The sequence below is a fragment of the Pempheris klunzingeri genome, chromosome 17, assembly GCF_042242105.1.
Source record: "Pempheris klunzingeri isolate RE-2024b chromosome 17, fPemKlu1.hap1, whole genome shotgun sequence".
In the NCBI taxonomy this organism is placed as follows: Eukaryota; Metazoa; Chordata; class Actinopteri; order Acropomatiformes; family Pempheridae; genus Pempheris; species Pempheris klunzingeri.
Genome location: NC_092028.1, coordinates 13,371,391 through 13,392,485, shown reverse-complemented (window position 1 = coordinate 13,392,485; position 21,095 = coordinate 13,371,391). Strand labels below are relative to the sequence as shown.

The following is a 21,095-nucleotide window of genomic DNA, read 5'->3' as shown; positions in this document are numbered from 1 at the left end:
GAAAAAAGCCTTTAAACACTGACAGATAATTTATTTGTTGAGATAAAAAAAGTAACGCAGCATATTAAACTGGGTCCCTGTTGGAAATGCAAAATTGAAGACAATTAGGTTGTTAGCAAATGTGTTCTGCTGCACTTGACCTCTGTGACCTAAAAGCTGTTGGCGAAGCAACCAGGAGCAAATATTTAGAAAGAAGGACGTGATAATGGGGAAGAAAGAGGGGAGAACAATGACAAAATGAAGGTTTATAATGCACATTATAATGCAGTGGGACAGCAAGGTGGTGCGGTGGTTAGCACTGTTGCCCCAGCAAGAAGGTTCCAGGTACAAATCTGCTGGCCGGCAGGTTTGTGTTTGAACCTTTATGTGTGGAGTTTGCATTGTGCTTGACTATATCATAATGTAGTGTTGCAATTGGAAGATTTTTTTGGAAATTTGTAACAAAATTATCTGAGACTTGAGAACGCTCATTTCTCCTCACCACTTGGACACTTTCATGCTACATACTGTTTTCCCTATGTGTATTTTGCTTTAATCTAACCAGGCCATAGCGTAACATTGAATCACATTCTATCCGGGTTTGTTTGTGTTGGTATTATGTTACAGTGTACATCTATCACAGGAAGGATTAAAGTAAAACACACAGTCATTAATTAGTTCAGTTATCCGTTATTAAGTTCCAGGTAAAATGTTGTTTGTTCCTTTGTTCATACTTACCTTTCTTTGTTTGTTCTGGCTCACCATGGGGGGAGTAGTTAGAGAGGAGGCCGGCCCAGCACTTCCCAAATTTATGGTGTTGGTGATGTCAGAGTGACATCATTGGGTCGGACCAAGTGGAGGGTTTTTTCCTTTGGATAAATGTTTCTTTTGGTATTAAAACGCATCATCTAGTATTGATTTCACTTGTTTAGCTCGCAGGGAAATATTTAGAAATGCCTAGAAGTTTGTAGTGTGTACAAGGAAGATATTTGCAGATTTGTTTGCATTCAGGGTACAGAATAGGTCACCATGCTGCAGAATGGTAGATCTGAAGTGAGCAAGGTGTGAATTGAACGCCCTATATAATGAGTAGAGATTTGGCTGCCTCCACAGAGAGGTGAGGGCTGTGCTGCCACGGTGTGACATTTTTTGTTTGAGTAGCTACAATTTAGTTTTGAAATTATGTTTCTTTGGAAATAATTTTTGTATTGTTTTGTAATTTAAGTTGCACTTAATGGAGACGCACTGTAAAATAAAATCACCACTTTTGCATACAAGAAGTCTGCTGAGTCTGCCTGCCTACCACCTTCCTTGACCTTTTTGGCCAGACTATTCTACACTTTGTTCGGTCCAGGACCCCAATCTTATTAAAAAGTCTACATTTATCAAAATATATTCCAAGACCTGCTACCGTACTTTATGTGCGGTCTTACCAGAAAGAAGCCTGTGACACATTAACTGTTTTACCGGGTGCAAACACCAAAAGGAAAATAAAAAAATAAATCATCTATCTTTCTGTGTACCAATGAACCTTCAAAAGGAAAGAGGGCAACTGTTTTGCCGCAACACCTAAGGAATGCACTGCAGCAACCTTCATTAATGCTTAATGGATTCATGCAATGAATTATAAAATATTCTTCTTGTGTCCAAAAGAAAAAAAAAACTGAGTGCTGAGGTTGAAGTTAGGGCAACTCTTTCTGGAACTAGGGCTGCAACTAACACTTATTTTCATTTTTGATTAATCTGCACACCATTTTCTTCATCACTCCATTACTTGTTTGGTCTTGCATGCTTTTTTTTGTCAGACCAGCAGTCCAAAGGCATTAAATTCACAAAGGAAACCAGCAAATAGAAATAAAAAGATCTTTGCTTGATAAATAATTCATCAATTATTGGAATGCTTGGTGATTCATTCTGTGTTGACTGACTAATTGTTTAAATTAATGGTTTTAACTGGGTGAGACTTTTACTTTGTTACCAATTCAATTTAATGTTTAATCCAATTTATTTGTTTTATAATGCGTGTTCTATTGTCATGTTGAGCTTGGGTACTTTCTATTCCAATGTTCAATGATCATTTTATTTTCAAACCTGCTAGCTGAACTTTGCAGAGAGTATTTTGCCAGAGAAAACCTCCTAACTCCAAACTTTATGTTCATGTATTTTGCTGGTAGACATGGTACTACTTACATTATATTACATGAATTGCAGTGTGATCCTTGCCTCTACACAACTGAACACACATTCAGCCTGGATAACATTTGACATGCAGCAGCTGAGGAGAAAGGTAAACCTTGTGCTCAAACTCACGCGCATCAACATTTAAATGACGAGTACTGCCTGTGTTAGAATCAACATTTATTCACTGAACCACTGTTTCATCGCCCTGTTTTACATGAAAACAAACATCTAAATGAATCATTTTAATGAGCCTCTCTAGTATTTCAGGAATTTACATTGCTCATTAAACAGCCTCGAATATGTAAATGCAGAAAACTCACCCAAACGAATAGAACAGTGTTTTCTGAGCAGATCAAGCAGTAAAACTCTGATTTCATTGAGGCAGCATGTATTTCTGTGTGTGTGGCAGGAGAAAGTAATCTAACTGTGCTTTTATGCATAACTTAACATAATCCTAAACCCCAATTTCATTTTTCCATGTAGTGCCCAGGAGGCAAGGGGTAGCCAAACCTCCTCTTCTATCCCTAAGCCTAGCAGGTCAGCACAAATTAATTGCCAATTACATGGACAGTGTAAAGTACACACACATACACACACACTCACGCAGATAGACAGAGCAATGATTATTATGCAGTGGCACAGAAGCTTTTACTTGTGAAGACAGACATTTGTGGCCTCACACAGAGCTATTCCATATTTACACTGCAGGGATTCTGACCCAGGAGAGCCCATCAGCTGTTGAGGAGCAAGAGGACAACCTAATTGCTTTTAAGCAGTATACCAGGTGGGGAGAATTTTTCCTGCCTGAAGATCTCACACTAATCTCTAGGGTCAACCCTGACCCTGAGCCATGCAGAGTTTTTTAATCACCTGGGTGAGGTAAATGAAGCCAAGAAGTACCAGCATGAGATACATTTTTACCACCAAGTTGGTTTTAAAACTATTTGGCCTTTGTAATGGTAACATTTCCAGTTTAGTTCCCAAGAGGCCAATTAAATGATTATATATATGTCTGAAAGTATATCCACAAGGCACTTTGTAGGGAAAATTGAATTCTGCAAGTGTAATACCAATCTGCTGATAAAAATAATAATATGCAGAGTTTCGGCCAGAGTACAATAGATGCTTTCTGCCATGCTTTTGAAAAATGAGAGCCAGGCCTGGTGAGGCGTTGCACCTCTTCTGCCATTGTTCATTAGTTGCAGTCAGCATCAGCTACACAATGACCAGACATACTGTAAACTGCAAATGATAATACAGTGCCTTTTAATATATTATCAGACGTGGTTATGTTACTGTGTGTGGCAGCGCAGCCTCTATTGAAGTGAAATTCAGAAGGAAAGATTTTTCCCAGCTGGAGAAAACGAAGGGAGCTGATGTCCAGGAGGGAAACACAAAGCAAAAGGCCTAAACAGGGGGGAACATCCTCTCCTCAAACTCTGAGCAGGTGCAAGTATGAGAAAAGGTCTGTTACCATGGCAACCAAAGAGCCCCCCTCCACACACACACACACAACTCAGGGCTTGCAGCTTCAACTCGTCCAGCAAGACCCCTGTTCTTCCTTTTCTTTTTAATACATATATGACAGTCTTTCATTTCTCCAGCTGCCCAGGGAGCGGGCTGAGGTTTCTACTAACACATATCATCTTTTCTGACACCAAGTTTCCACTGCACGAGGCTCTTCACAGCGCACACCTGCTACTCTGGGATCCCCCAGGGCTCCATACATGGCCTTCGTCCTTTCTTCACACTGTGTCTCTCAGGTCCGCTTCAGCCTCCATGGTTTTATCTCACCATTACTATGCCAGTGGTATTAATCTTTGGCACACAGGGTGAGCTGGACAGCTAAACAGAATATTCTGCAAACCACCAAGTTCAAACTTTAACAGCTTCGAGCTCTTGTTCTTTCCTATTTCAGCTTCATTCCATCACCACGTCCAAAACTATGAAATGTCCTACATCACTTGATAAAGAGTCCCTTTTTTTTTTTTTGGCAGTCCGGCTCTCACCAGAAGGAGGCCCGTCATAATAATTGGATCACATCTTTACAAGCGACCGCACCTGAACATTCATTGAATGCATGCATACTATTGTGCTTGTACTGCACACTGGCTCCTCTAAAACTGATTTAGTATTGCCATCATCACCAGCCAAAATCTTCAGTGACTTAAAGACATTTAGAAAACACATTTAGAAAAAAATGTGATGTTTTTTTAGATTTTATGTGCAATATAGCAAGGAAAATACCCATACCTGATCTGCCTCTTAAGCAGAGATGACACAGTGAGTGAGCCATTATGAGAAGAGTATAGTACCTTCTCCACCAGTCTACTACAATTTTCTAATGTATGCACAGGTAAATTTGCCGCTTTCATCAGACCAACCAGCTTTACATGACAACAGCTTGCCATTTATCTTAGCTGTAAGACATTAAACAGGCATTAGAAACTAAAATGCTGTACCTGTCCAGGGCCGAGCTGAGCTCATCCAGCCTGTGGGCGTCAGTGGTGTTGCCCAGTTTAGACAGAGCGTCCATCCGCTTCATAATGACCTCCAGCATGTCACTGATTTTCCTTAGCACCCCACGAGACTCTTGGCCACCAAGCACTGAAAAACAGACAGAAACATGGTGAGACAAGTATTATCAAAATAAATCATCTAATACATCAAATAGTGTTTTTTTGCTCTGATATTTACTGTACCAACAGTTTAAAGATACCAATGTAGACTCGCTCAAGGTCACATTTTAAGTCCATTTCTTTTTACTTTTGGTTTATTTTGAAACATTCAGAGTAGCTCCTATTTTCTTTTTTTCTTCAAAACAAGCAGCTTACCAGGGGGGCCTCCAGCAAAATACAGCGACAGGCAAATTATTCCGACAGTATTGGTTTTTTCTTCCTGCTTGGCTCAAATGATCAACAATGTGACTAGTGGTAAACCGGAATGACGCTGTTAGCAAACACCTAGTCAGTTAATGAGCCTGCAGCTACAGACAATAAGGTCAAAGCAGGTCTCAGACTGCATTGCTAGTGAGCCAAGGTCCTGACCCTGCACTGTTTTCTTTGATCAAGCTAAGCTCTACACTCAATGCTGAACATAATTAACACTTAATTGCATCACAGTTCAAAATCACCAAAGGGTTCATGTACGCCTTAGCTGTGAGGAAAATGCAATTACTAGCAGCAAAAACTCGTTTTTGATGAGGAAAGTTCAAAGAATCAAGATAAATAATGCCACTCTCGGGACTTGGGAGTGAATTTGTGGTTCGAACCCTTGAGAAAAAACAGGAAAAACCAACAACAGCCTTTTATTGTTCCCGGGGACTGTGAGTGAAAACAAAGCTTCACCTCTCAGCATTTCCTCATCAATTGCATTAGGCTTTAGAAAAAGTGCAGCGTGTGCAGACTCACTTCTCTTGTCAGAGTTCATTTATCACTGCCTGGGTAAAAGTCACCTCTCTCTTAAAAGAAACTCTATTACATCACTGGTAAATAAAATAAGAACCAAGAGAGAAATCTCCCACTTTTCTTGCTATGTGCGCATGTGTTGTTGAGGTTTAAAAAGGGACGAGAAGCACTTGGCATCACAAACAAGTATTAGAGAAAATGTTGCAGTGGCATACATCATCTCAAAAGTGAAATGTATTAGGCAGAGCTCAGATATGCTCCGAAATCTCTATTGGCTGTACATATTTTCTGCTTTGGCTTAGCACAGTTTCAGTCATCTCTAGAATATACTTAGTCGAACTGTCCTAAAGTTATCTTGCTCTGAATGATCCAGCAGTTAGAAAACACTTTTTCCTTCCACAGACATTAGGAGGGATACTAAACAAATTCTCATTCAGGCTTTATAGCAGCAGTTTATCAACACATTTTACGAGAAGAATGATATATAATAGGCAAGGAGAGGAGATTTAGAAATGCAGTAAAGCTATGCTCTATCACATGGTCCAAGTAAACACTCTGTGCGTACTGCCAACTGTCAGAATTCTGTTCCATGCAACTGCAAGTCTGTGACTAAAAATTCTTAATTATTTTACCCTTTTTATGTGTTTATTTGCTTGTGAGGATTTTTGTGGACCCAAAATATTTGCAAAGGTTAGAAGTTCCTCTACCAGCTGCACTTGCTGCACTAAATCTAAACAAAGCCTCTGGGCTAAAGTGTGGGAAGAACTCACATTTCTTCACAGTAATGCTCCGTGCACACATTGAGCTCATAAATCACCATTACTGAGACCGAACACCCTTCCCACACAGTACATTTTTAGAACCGAGCCTTATATATGTTTGCAATCAACTGTTCATCAGGCTGCCTTTTGCTACTTTTGCTTCCTGGCTAAATGTGTTTTTTTTCCCCCCAATGCACAGTCCGGCGAGCTGACAATGGTTTAGCAGGAGTTGATGGCATCTACGCGCTAATGCAGAGCCCCCTCTGTGTCATTCCTCATCTGCTGGTTAATAAAGGGCCGATTTAGCAGCAGCTAATCTCCTTTAACGACTCAATTTCGGAAGAGCCACAGCACAATCGATATTATGAACAAATTCCAATTAAATCACCATTTGTACTGTAGCCTGCTGTGTGCACTGTGAAACACCAGCCGACCAGCTGTAAACAACTGTCCTCAGAGAGTCTCATACATTGCCATGCGGGAAAAAAAGCTCTTTAACTACTAAAATGTCAGCTGAAGGTCACTGACAAGAATGAAGACGGTAATGTTACCTATAGCTTTATGCAGCATTCTTGCTAAATCAAAGCCACAGCCTTCTACGCTTATTTACCTAAAAGCAAATAATTCTCACGTCATGTCAGACGGTGGCATTCCCTCAACATTCAGCAGTTGCCGTACCTGTGTTGTAATCCTGCTGCTCTAATCAACAACCCGAGTAAAACTTTGCTTTTACTTTACACCTTCAGTCTGTGAATCACAATTTTAGGACCTCATCCTGTTTTTTGGTGCTATTGCAAAGCACGAGCATTACATAACAGATTAGTATAATGTTGAGCTCCAAACGTTCTGCAGAGAGAGTCTGCTTGGATGTAAAGCCCATCTTTCTAGAGACCCTTCATCTGAACCAATTAAGTGCTGATATGTCCAGGAAATGATGGTGTTGCAGGACTAAGTCAAACAGTGAGAGGTGCCGTTCATTTTATAGATTCGTCCGTCTGGTTCATTTTTGATATGGCCCCTCAAAACTGAATTCACAGATCACTATCAAAGACAACTACAGACTGAATATAACAGATTCAGTGGCTCAGTACATTTCATTAAAAGATCTCGTCATGCTAGAGGTTTAAATAGCGATTTATGGAAAGCCATAGAGAAATCACTTTGCAAACAAAATCATATTTACAAGAGAGTGGCAGAGCCACCTTGGCCCTCATGCTGTGAGTGGATTTAGATGCTGCTTGACATTATCCCAGAGGGAGACTCTGAACACTGTGTGTCACAACTGTGAGCTGATTTTACCGCTAGCAGCTCCAATATTCAGATGATGTGTATTCTCTGCACGGAGAACGTCTCATCACTGAAAGGGAAGGTGCATAAAATGATACCAGAATACCTACTGGGTGAATTAGCGCGCTGCTTTGATGAACCCTTTCTGTAAGTAAGGATAAGAACATTGGGGCAGCACTTACCAGACAAGCTCATGAGCTATTAGCTACAATCACGCACACAAACACATATACCCATGAGCGCACACATGCACGTATATAAAACTGCTAAGCACACAACAACTGACTGATTTGTCAATATTGAGTAATGGAAAAATTGTATCCAGTGACAATAAAATTCAGTAAAAGATAAGCTTTATAACATCATATATTCAATTTTATTCTAAAATGAATAAAATTATATAAATGTAGTGTCTCTGTAGCCATCTATTCATAAACAAAATAACCTATTGCAGCAGTTTGTCATGTTTGATTTATATATATATATATATATATATATATATATATTTAAAAAAATCCCTCTCCTTCCTATTAGCAAATTCATCCATTATCTATACTGCTTATCCTTCAGGGTCACGGGGGGCTGGAGGCAATCCCAGCTGACATTGGGTGGACATTGAGGTGGACTGGTCACCATCTAAATCACAGGGCCGACACAGAGAGAGACAACCATTCACACTCACACCAACGGGCAACTTAGAGTCACCAATCAATTTAACCTGCATGTCTTTGGACTGTGGGAGGAAGCCAGAGCACCCTGAGAAAAAAAAAATCCACGCAAGCACGGGGATAAAATGAAAACTGCACACAGGAAGACCCCAGGTTCAGAGTGCAAACCTGCCGACCAGCAGATTTAAACCTGGAACCAACTTGCTGTGAGGCAACAGTGCTAACCTGCACAACTGAGCAAAATTAATCAATCCTGTCATCTCTGGTATGCGTGCTGGTTAGTTTCCTTAGTGAGGAAGGCGAGGGTCAGACGTCTCCATCTCACCTGTCACGTAAAAGCATGTATTCCCGCCCACTCCCCACCTCTCTCTCTCTCTCTCTCACACACACACACACACAGATCTTTCCTTCTCCTCTCACTCTCAATTCAAACATTCATTACAAAAAAGGCTGATTGAGTCTCTTCTTTTTGGCATGTATGCAGGAGCTGCCAGCTCCCGAAGCAATTACAAACGAAAACCTCTGTCGTTTCTCCTCTGTACAGCTCCAGGTTCTTATTTTGCCCGACAGCCTGGAAAAAGGGGAAACTACATGCATTATATCTATCTATATATATACGTATAAATGTGTCTCTCTGTAACTTCAATTACTGTCTTGTTTCTTAACCATCTCTCCTGACCCTCCTCACAGTTTGCAGACGTAGACTGACCCGTTTAGTCAGAAGCATGGTGATGTTTTCTTATACTGCACACACATACATTTATCGATTCACAGCTTTAAACTATACTGAGGCGTTTGATATGTAGGTGGTGTTCTCTTCAGTAAATACAGCAAAGCAGGAACTTCCTAGACTAAGAAATTACAGCTGAATGCTAACCGGAGACTGTTGTCTGTTTTTTTAATTTTCATTAAGTATTTATGATATTCCACCATGCACAATGTACCATTAGGGAGGGTAGATGCATGTAAAAACTGTATGCGTGTGAATAAGACATAATGAATGCACAGTGAATGATAAAGATTTGTTAGAAGAGTGAGAAATGGCTGATTCAGATGCAGAGCTCAGCGTCTGCTAATGTACCCTTTTCAAAAACACACTACTACACAGCATACAATCATTTTCCAGGACTGAAACTTAGTAGTTGTCTTTTATGCTCAATACTCAGATTGTGCAGAACCATAAAAATATGATGAGCATTTGCATAAACATACTTTGTTTTCACACAGACACACACAATACTTGCATAAATATGAAAGAAGCAACAAGAATAGAAAATGCTACCTAAATCAAGTCTGGAAGTGAACTTCTTTCTGACCCAGTTTGCAGCTCATCCTATATTGCTGGCAATGCCTGATCAACAATACATATGTTGCTGCCAAATTAGATTTCAGCCAATATTATGCAGTGGCAAAGCACAGCCTGTTGTCACTTCTTAAATGAGTATGTTGCTTGTGTATTAATTACTTTAAGAGCGATTGTGTCTCTGTATACTGCATGTGCCGAGCACACACCTACTGCGTTGCCACAGTCCGATGAAGGTAATAAAGATGCAGCAGCTAATTTACAGAAACACAATCAAAAATGTGGCACTTAATTTCCAACTGCTACCCCCAGGAGACAATTTAATCAACAGATAGGTCTACACCAAGACCAAATGCTTTTTCTCAGCAGTCAATTCTCCAAAGACTAATAAGCTACAGCGGTGACAAAAGTCTTTGTCTAAAAATGTGTCAATTGTAATGCCAAACAACAGAGAGAGCGAAAAAAGTGCCATGTTGTAGATCTGCCTCTGTAGTCTTAAATTCTGATCAAATGATGCTTTAAATAAAAGATGCTGATCGCCACAGAGCTGTAAACAACAAAGCAATCTGAGTCACAGAAAACACTGTGTGTCACTGCCCATCTTGGTGAAAACATCAATCACTCCAACCCCCTATTTGTCGTACCTGCCTCTCAATCCAGAAGAAAATCTTGGTTTTGCCATCAGCTGACAGGAGCAGTCATCTTTTATTCCCACCTCTTTCTTGTCAGGTACAGTGCCAGCTGCACATTAACATCCAGTTATTCTCAACTACTAGTGAAGTTCCATTAGTAGCAAAGGTTATTCTATTCATAACATCGGCACACACTGGAGGAGAGCGATTCTGTTTTGGGCCGGTTATTTATCCCATTTTTCATTCCGACGAGGTAATGAAGTTCACAGCTTTGATAGACCTGCAAATGCCACACCCTCACCGGGAGCGATGCAAGGTAAGACTCATTTTCATGCATCACGCAGCGAAGACCGCTGAGCCATGAAATAAAAGAGTCCGGTCAGCGTCTGTGAAAGGATCGCACAGTGAACAGGATACCGAACATGATGCTCCTGGCACACCTGATGCTCTGCTCCTCGACTTGGTGGTGATGGATTAAAACTTCGTGGCAGAGCCGGGTTTTCTCCCACATTTAATCCTGCAGAGTTTCAGCAGTCCAGCCACCAAAGTGAGAATGGTTGCTTTATTATTCAACTTCTATTTGTGGCAATATTAATCAAGCACAATAAATATATAAAAAAAAAGGCAAATATGTAGTTTTAAATACAGATTTAAGAAAACATCCACTTTCCTTGAGGGATACAGTTCTCTGTTTGCCTGCAGCCAAATGTATTTTTCCATTACAGGATGGAAAAAAAAAAAAAGATTCAGGTAATGGAGCTTGCAGATAGGGATGAAGAGCGCATTAACACCTGAACCATTTAGTCTTGGTCTGACCAGGGTAAAACCTGAAAGCATTCTAAGCCTGTTTCCCCCGTTGTGGCAAAGCTGCATTAAGACCTTTATGGTAAAAGGACACACTGTGAAGGTGGTCTTCAAAGAGCTTATTAGGAAGCTACAGTGCACTTCTGGAGCCTTTAAGATATCTAGGATCAAATGCCTCTGCCTTTCATGCTTCCAACTCTGGTGGAAATAGTCTCCCCCTGCAACCCCCCTTTACTTTTCCACATCATTAGTTTCCTGCACCCTCAAAGGGAAGTAATGAAGGAAATCCATGCATTTTTTTTTATCCATTTTTCATAGATGATTTTTGAAAAAACATAATACGAAAACAGGTAAAAGAGACTGAGCTTAAGAGAACAATAGAAAGAAAAAAAAAAGAGGGAGACAGGATGGCAGATGGAAACAGAAGGTAGAAAGACAATAATTACATATTTTTCTTTGCACCTTTGGCTCTTCAGGCAGTTGTTGCCATTCGCAAGACGAGAAATAAATGAGGTAGTGGTTCCCCTCAGCACAGCCTGGCCAATTTGTATACACTTTCAGATTCAATATACTATGGATGTTAATGTGGCTCTGCTGCCTTTCTGAGATTTTTACATTTCCTGCGTGATTGCATGTCACACACATGTTGGCGTTAAGACGGGCAACGGGGGTTGCAGATGCACGTGTGGTACTTTGGCAGATGCTGGATGGTTGTGTACAGGTGTGTAAAGGTTCTGCTCCACTTAACAATTCAGCCCAGCTCATTCATTACGTTAACTCCCCATGCCGCTAATCTTCACTTCCATGCATGCACACGTACGTAAACACGTGTACACACAGAGGATGAGGATTTACATAGCCTGACTCTCCCTGGTTAGCGGCGAGGCAGTGTTTAATGAGCTAGAGGCCAGATGCCTCCTCTTGACTGCAGCCTATGAGTGGTTAATTAATCAGACAGTTCTTCTGTCTTCCAAGCCCATCACTCCTCTCTCTGAACCAGCTCTGCATATACTGTTAAATAAATGGGTGAAATCCTTGAAATGGCTCCCCATGATGACGCTCGATGCACCTTGCAACAGCATTCTCTGCATTACTACACTGTGTTACCCAAGAGGTAATAGAGTGTAGTAATGCAGCGTAGGTGCTCCAATAATGAGCCAATATTCGAGCTTTTAATAACCAAGTTCATTCTTTGAAGTGAGTCAGTGAACAATATTTCAACGCTATCTTTACATCTTACATAATGAAGAAACCACAGGCCAACATGGTGATCATTAATTGGCCCAAAAAGTGACTGCATTACTCAGGAGGGATGGAATGATTGACCATGAATGACCATTGCCTCATTTGATAGAAATAAATTGAGATCAGTGTAATATTTTACAAATGCGAACTGTAAATAGCTGGTGTCCTTGGATGGGTTGTGATGGATAGCAGAATTGCTTCTCCCCGTGCCAGCTGGTATCCGTCACAGAGGATGACACGCAGTGTCAACATTGTGCCAGGCAGCGATAAAAAGGTGAGAGACAATAGTCCGAAAGTTAACACAGACTCTCCCAAATGGCTAGAGCTGTAGTGGTTTATATGCAGAGGCACATAGCACAAACACAGAGAACGTGCTGAGAATGATAACAAGTTTCTGTCAGGGATGGGGTCTCTGAAATAGTTTGCATTTTTTTCCTCTGACGTGTGTTTGCTTTGTTTCCTGCGAGGGCAAGATCATAATACATTTGATTTGGGACTTTTTAAGATGAGATTAGACTCGTCTAAAGACAGCTGACAATCAGCTGGTTATCAAAAAAGGCTTGTGATTACATTGCGTTCAACATCTCCAGTACTGGTAATTCCTGTTTGTAATCATATTGCTTAAGTATATGACAACTTTTGTGTATCTGCTCTATTTGCCTATATGAACGTATACAGAGTCAACATAACCAACATGTAAAGATTAAATACAGGGTAATGCAAAATTGCATTTCAGACAAATTTTAAGCTGCCAATACGTTCATGTGGGTCAGAACAGGGTCATGTGGACACTGAGCAGAGATGGAAGCAGGTGTAAAAAGGAGATGGATGTGCAGATGAGAGAAGAGAGGAGCCTCTCCGGGCGCCAGTACCCCCCGATGCACTCCTGATTAGCAAAGCGCGCGGGTCTGTCAGCCCACTGGCGGCAATCTAGGAGGCCCCACGAAGGTCCCAGCATGTCGCCACACTGTTCATTACCAGCCACTGTAGTCAGAGGCGACCAAGCAGCACTGACATGTCACCTTACTTGCTTACCTTCGGCTCGCATGGTGAAGGGGGAATCTCCGGGCCTCTTGGCCGAGAACTGGCCCCCGAGAGAGGTCATCAGAAAGCACAGACTGAAGAAGCCGATCCCCACCACAAAGATCCTGCAGGAGTGAGACACACAGAAAGGGGGTGACTAAGTGATACAGGATTGTGACATTAGAGCTCATTTTATTTTTTATTGTTTTTATAATTGCATCAAGCATTTATATTTGCACTTTTCAAAGCTCTAATGTATTCTCTCTCCTGCTTTTGTCTTTTCCTATTTTCCTCTTGTTCTAAATTCATTGTAATCCTGTGGCTCTCTGATGTTCTTGTATCCCGTTTTGCTTCGTCTGTCAAAGCACTTTGCAAACCGTTTTTAAAAGATGATGTACAAATAAAGTTATTATTACGAGACAGACAGCACATGGGAAAGACGAGGAGAAACTATGAAACAGGGCATGTTTGCAAAAGAGTTCGCTTCAAGGAGACGACTGAGTCCTTTGTGAGACTTTATGGAGCATGGACATATTTTCCAAAGTTCATATTGTACCAATGAACCCACAGAAAAGCCTTGTGTACTCGCTTGACTGTGCCATCTCAAATGAACCATTACAAGGATGGGTTTTCTGCATCACACTGTGCTCAGTGAGCCAGCATCCAAAATAAAAGCATTAAATTCCAGGCGAACGGCTACCTTTCAGAGGGACTAGTGAGCACAAAGCAAAAATTTCTCAAGTCCCCAACCACTGAAAACAAACGCTTCGGACCGTTTAGCTCAAAACTGGCTCGCCTGCGTGTTCCAGGAGTCGTGCTGAAACAATGTTTGGAAACAGTCCCCTTTTATTAAGGGGAACAGATTGTCACACTTCCATTCTGTGCACCACAGCATGCTGTCTTGAATTTTTATAAGGCAGAAATTCACAACTGAGAGGCTGCAGCCAGAGCCTGAGTGAGTGATAGTGTCATATTGGGCTACTATCCAATATGTGTGGCGATGGTGATTGACTGGGATTTGATGTTCAGGGAACCAATGATTCTGCAGTGACACTTTATCTCCCTGTACCATCCACTGACTTCTACAGTGTGAGCGTGTGTTTGGCTCATTGGCATGTTAAACCAGGTCTGGAGCCTTGGCAGAGCATTATGTGTAACACCACTGTATTCACCCAGAAAGCGACTAAACATCAGGGAACTTCAGGCCTCAAAGAGTGGCTGGCTGCACTGGCACGGGCACCATCACTACCATGGTGATTTCTGATTTAACGCTAATAGGTCCTCAAGCTTGAGTACAACGTATCTGGTCAAACTTTTTGGAAGTTTTAATGAGTTTATAGCTGCTCGGCTTGCTTTCGAACATCTCATGCTGCTGCTGGTGAAACTTTTAGCTGTGTAAGCAAACGTTAATTATGGCACAGCAGGCATCCAGTTGTTCCAATTAAGGCCAATGGCCTTCATTTGGAAGACTCTGCAGAAAACAACCACTGCTGCATTCCTACACAGTGACATCATATTATACATAAAATAATTACATGGCGACTTATCATTTATATATATATATATATTTTTTACTATCTTTCTTTCAATTCCATCCTACTATTCTTCATGAAATTAATCAGCATGACAGTGTCTAAAATCAGCCAAGGAAATTAAGTCTGCGGACATCATTTGACATGTCAGTACAAAGTGAAAAGGTTGCATGCTCTTACCTGAATGGTTTGAAAGTGAGAAGACATCTCCTCACCATAATGGAAAGGTCGGTGCTGGCTGCGGTCATTTTCCACACACGTAGAAAGCGCCGGGTCTCCTTAACATGGTGCGAGTCAGAGGGAGAGCCGGCGTCAAAACCATAACTTTTCAGCCAGAGTCCCGAGGATTGACGGAAGTCCGGGACGAAACGGGCAACTTCCGAGGCCAGCTGGGAACAAGTTCAACGGGAAGCGCGCCGGTGCGTCCTGCAGCAGTGGCTCCGTGGTGCTCCTCAGGAGCCTGCGGAGAAATAAACAGGAGCAAAAGCTGGGTGACTGCCCCTGAATCGGATACGATCGCTTCCCTGACGGTGTTCAAAGTGTGGGGATGTGGCGGCATAGAGCGCAGTGACACAGGACTGCTGAGTTCCCCGAAATCCTCTGAGTGGATGGAGCTCTGACTGACTCTCCTCTCATTGTGTGAGCAGCTCTTTAACTGTGGCTCGTTTACTGATAGCGCCATCCAATGACTTACAGAGGAAAACGGAACAGGATTATTTATTTATTTGAAAAGAAAAATGGACCGTGGATCAGGAAACTAATAACTAAGAAGACTAATAATAATAAAAGCGTCTCAGTCTAGAATAGTAAGTACATTTAAGATGTTCAAATACAAGTCAAATGATTGGAAGTATCAGCAGGGTGTGATGACGCCTACTGCTAATACACCTAATAGGCAATAAATCCTTCTGAGGTCTGGATTAATGGGAGTAACTACCATGATCATGCGTAAACCTGATCCAGTGGCAGATTAATGCTGCAGGTCACCATATAATCTCGTCAATCACATGATGTAGTCTTCAAAAAAATACTTTTGGCACCAGTTTTAAACGTGATATTGTTCAGTAAATGTCCCCCCCTGAGGTTTCGCAACACATTTCAGCACCCTGGACAGCTCGGACTGAGCTGCTGCAGACAGACAGCGAGTCAGCAGCGACACCCAGCGGACTGAAGACAGAACACACAGACAGCAGTGTGGCTCTGTGCTTAGTTCAAAGGTAAAAGTATCCTTGTGTCCTAAGGACAACGTCTCTCTTTAATCTTTTTTTATTCATCTTTTAGAATGGATTGAAAAACTGAGATAGGAAATACTGACTAAAATTTGACATATGTCATGCAAGGGAAAATTCTGCCATGGAGTAAATCTTGCTGTGATACTTTGGCTCACAAGATGTTTTACATTAAAAATGTGTTATCAGTTTGAACTACATTTAAATGGGTATATCATTACATTATTGAAAAATTAGTATATCATGAAATTTAAGACATGATGCAGCAACAGCTTAATGAAATCTGGCTCGACCACGGTGACTTCAGTTGTTGCCGTTTTTGTCATCTGTTCATGTCTTTGTAAGAAACGCAGATTACAGCAGACAAAACATGACATGACCTCAGCATATCCTGTGTACCATCATAGAATTAAAGAAATAATGAACATTGAATGATAAAAGAAAAAGAAAAAAAAAAAAAAAAAGTCATCCAGGGCCACATCCAGTGTCTACCTAATGGACACAAGTAGCAGCATCCTCTGTTGCCGTGGCAACCGTTTCCGCTCTTACCATGTTGGGCCTCGACTCTGCCTGCTCCAGCTATTGCCTCTTGGCCCGCAGCCCAGCTATAAAGGCTCTTGTGACATTACAAGCTCGGGCTGGGATTTAAAAAATGCTCCATCGGTCAGATCGCTCACATAGCCTGCTGTGTGAGTATCGGTGAAAGACAGCAGATGAGTGCTACACCAACCCGCTGATTAAAATATTCAAATTAGCAAAACACTCAGAGATAAGAATTTCTTGAATCCGAGACACTTTTACACACTTATGATGAGACGATGGCGTCATCCGTAGAAAGTTTAACAAAGGATAGCCTGGTAAGACAGCCTCCCAGGATCTCTCTCATATTTTACCTTCTTTTCTCTTTCATGCCCTCTTTTTCATCTTCTTTCCTCGGTTTGTCTTGAGTGATTCTCCTTGTCTATGTGTTATTACCCTCCGTGCTCTTAGTCATCCTCTGCTGCCTCATATTGACCTCTCCACCACTGCATCCGCGATGTTCCCGACATATACCGCCTCACTGTCTTAGACTTTATCTTTCTCTCCGTCTCTTGCGTATCTACTTCCACTGCAATTTCTCTCTCTCTCTCTCTCTCCCTCTGTTTGGTTTGCACTCCCTGTGCTTTACTGAGGGATTTACAGAAGCAGACGCCCAAGGACAAAGACCTCTTAAAAGTATCGCCTTTATACAAAACACTATGTTTTTGTATTAAACGGGGTAATATGCACCTGGGAAAAGTGGAAAATGTAGGCTTATGTGTTACAAAATGGGAGGAAAATTAAATGCACTGAGCATCACATCTTTGATCACAGTAGAAATAAAACCCAGGCATACCGAATCTTTAGCAGCCTGCGTGGTTCTATTTTTTTTTTACTATTGTTTGTCTGCCAGAAATGTGGGAAATCAGGGACTGAATCTTATGCAGGAAAGTTCACACAGACCACATAACTGACTTCTCGCCAGAGCTTCACTCAAAGAAACTAAAAGACAAATAACTGAAGTATCTTGTATGAAGTAAAACACCTTTGTGTCTCCAGTGCCCTTCTCTGAACTCCAGCACCATTATTCTCTCAGACATTATGTCTGAGAGAATAAGCAGAGTAAGAACCTTTCACTGGAAAGATAACAGAATGACGTTTTATACGTTTCCATGACACAAAGAAGAGATGGCAAAAACTAATTCAACTAAGTAGTTATGAAACTATTTTTCTGACTCTAGTTAGTGCAAGGTTGATAGTTAAGGAGTTCTGAGATTCATGCAATAAAAAAAAATTTGCTTCAGAGAAAAAGCACTAAAAGACAAAGTAGATAAAAATATTAATATTGTTTGGCTGATAAGAGACTCCTGGAGAACAAACAGCAGAGGAACAGATGAACTCAAGTAGCTTAACTCATCTTCCAATTAACCCAGTTCATTTTATTGAACTGGATGTTTGGTCACATTTATATTTGTACTGCTACCACCTCAAACACGGGGACATTTCAACATTTCATCTGTTACTTTTAGGTAGCTAACAACATATACATTTTGACCAGTTATACCCATTACACTTAGCTATTTTCAACAGGCTATTTCAGGCCATCTGAATGGTTTAGTATCATTACTTCCAGCTGACAGTTAATGCTAACTGATTCAGTCACTGTGCTTTTTTGTCCGCTTGCTAATTTTTAAGCCGTCTTGATTGCAACGTGCCGTGTTCAAGTGTAACAGCTGACGTGGTGATAGCTTAGCTAGGTTACATTTGTGTTAAATCAGGTTATTTTAATTCATTTCAGATAATTTGGTTTCAAACGGTTTAACTCTTGAAACAAATGTGGGGGCAAGGTGACTCAATCACAATTCAAAAGCTGCCCCCTCCCCCCTCCCCCCCAGGTAAGCACACGTTCAAACTTTTACACAGTGAACTGAAAAGAATTGAACAAACTCTGACTCTATTCCTTGCACGTACAGGCACCTCTGCTGTCAAACCACATAATTCAACATGTTTCAGGTAGAGAAACCACTTTGTGCCATTATTTCAAAATTGCAGTTAACAACCAGTTATCATGGCTGAGCTGTGCTGATTTTTGACACTGGATGACAGCAACCATGGACACTTTAAGATTTGACTTAAATTCTTCATTTCCCTCTTTCCTGCCACACTCACCAGCTACACAAGCTATTTCTCACAGAGGAGCTTTCAGCACAGATCTGACTGCGCACTGATACATCACCTGCTTTACATTTCCATAAATGTCCTTAACGGCCATTAATGTAACCGAGAGTAATGGCAGAGCACTTGTGACGCTCCAAGACTGGTGCTGAAAATGTAGTAATGGCTGTAACGTTCACTTATACATTCTCCATGGAAATTCAGATCCATTAAAGTCTTAATGGCTGTGTGTGACACAGCAACTAAAAGATGTGTGTAACAACAAACCCCAGGGTCCAGAAGAGAGGATCTATGAAACTTTACGCCAGAGTATTTCACCTCCCTCTGCAGAGACATTCACACTTACATAATTTAATGAAACATTTACTGACACACTTTCCCAGTCTTGATTGATATCTAAAATGTTCTCTTCAATCAACACAGCTTGACAGAAAGTGCACCTCATGTGTGAGTGACTGTACCTGCAGAGCAGCAGTGGTTCTCAGAGTTTCAGAGACTTTCTTTGTCGCCGTCACACCACACTGCGTGAAACGGAGGTGCAACTGTCAAAATGTGGGACTTTAAGATCCAGATGTGAGCTCACTTTCTTCTCCCAGAGGTTTGTGTATATGAACGGATCAAACTTGTGTAAAAGGCAAACTTTTTTTTTTTAGAAAAGCTGGATGTGTTTTTTTTTTTTTTTTTTTTTTGGAAGACTGGAGAGATTTTTGGAAAGTTCCAGGGGAGTTGAGGCTGACTGCTACCCAGGAGTCACAGCCTTTCAAACTTTCACTCATTACATTCAGAGAGTGCTTTGTAAAGTACACAAAGCTTTGTTCAGTTTCTTATAGTTGCACTAATCTAAATAACCGTCACTGATTTTAAAGAACGAAACAGCTTTGAGTGGTTGTTACTCCATCTTTGTGAGAAACACCTCTTTCATGTTCTCTCTCATGACAACGACACCTGGAGTTTTAGCCGTGAGATTAAATACACAGCAGAATTAGCACTGACACTTTTGCACCACACACACACACACACACACAATCCTTTAAGGGACCTTTCCCCTTCAAACTTCATGAGGTCAAAGCAAATATTTTACATTTCTAAGTCTTGCTTATTTATTCTGAAAATTAGCTGTTTAAAGCATTTAGAGGAGAAGTAAAGGCACCCTACCTTCAAAGCTTCAAAGACTCTGCACACTTGGGCTCTTTAAACTGTGTTTATCTGCCAATGAAAAGCTGAGGAAATATTAAAAGGATTCAATGCCTCTACGCTCTTAATGATTTCTACACTATATTGAAGTAGGAAGGCAGAAAACTCCGTATGTATGTGATACTGATATCTTCAGGTTTATAAGACTTGTGAACTAAAAACTACACGGTAGCTCTTTTTATAAAGAACTCAAATAAAACGAGCGGCAGGTTTTACAAGACTGTGTTCAGCCTCCATGCTGTGCTGTGCTGTGTGAAATACAAATCACTTTCATTCATTTTGTAGACAAGAAGTGGAGCTCATTGATCCTTTTGTACAGAAAGGATCCTGACGCATCAAAGAAAACCTTTCGTGGCAGTTCAGAGCTGATCAATCTTCCCTCTTTGTGTTCTTGTCTGTCTTTCACCTGACAGGAGCAGATTGACAGTGATGCAGCACTGCTTTCAGCTCTCTGGCGGTCTGAAAAATAGTCTGCAATAGTAATTTTTCTTTAATTTGGTTGCTTGAGAAATGAAAAAAACTTTCATCATACCTTTTTTTAATCACCGCCTGTCTTTGTTATGCCTCCACCTCCTCTTGTTTAGCCGGACGTCACCTGTGCTCAGGTCTCCTCAGTGAGCTCCGCTGTCTGCCACACCTGCAGCTCATCACCAGTCAGCCCCGACCTGCTGCCTGATCTCCCAGCTGCTCCTCGTCTCCGTTCACTGTCTGCGCGCAAAGACCAGTACTTTTTGGATGTTGTTTCAAGGCTATATCATCTTCCCACATGCTTGCCTGCATCAACCTGGTGGCACTTCACTGTTTTTGCCAATTTCTCTTTAAACAAAAATACACTTTCCTCTCTGGGTATTAATTATGTGACATGCCTCCTTCTTGTGTCTTTCTTGATTGCTCGTCAGCTACTTCCAGGTCTGTGTTCAGTGAGAAAAGTGGAAGCGAAATACAATGATTTATCAGGTTTGGTAAATGCCAACAGGAAATTATGTTTAGAAACTGCAACTGGGAAAAGATACTCGCATTATGTGAACAAGTGTGCACATGCACGTTCATGCAGACTCAGAATTGAGGTTACATCACTTTTCTGGGAACAAACATGGATGGACTTTACTCTATGAATGAGATATACTGCATGAAATTTAACTTATTTTATATTTCT

At 41.1% G+C, this 21,095-nt stretch overlaps 1 protein-coding gene across 1 annotated transcript in view; it reads right to left on the bottom strand.

Annotated features, from left to right (window-relative positions):
- Positions 1–15,070, bottom strand: part of LOC139216950 (alpha-1,6-mannosylglycoprotein 6-beta-N-acetylglucosaminyltransferase B-like) — a 50,747-nt gene extending 35,677 nt beyond the window's left edge. Inside the window, exons 1-3 of the mRNA XM_070848198.1 lie at positions 15,003–15,070; positions 13,303–13,415; positions 4,623–4,767 (exon numbers count right to left, since the gene is read on the bottom strand). Of these exons, the coding sequence (XP_070704299.1) occupies positions 4,623–4,767; positions 13,303–13,415; positions 15,003–15,070 (326 nt within the window). The remainder of the gene's footprint in view (positions 1–4,622; positions 4,768–13,302; positions 13,416–15,002) is intronic.
- Positions 15,071–21,095: the final 6,025 nt, after the last annotated feature.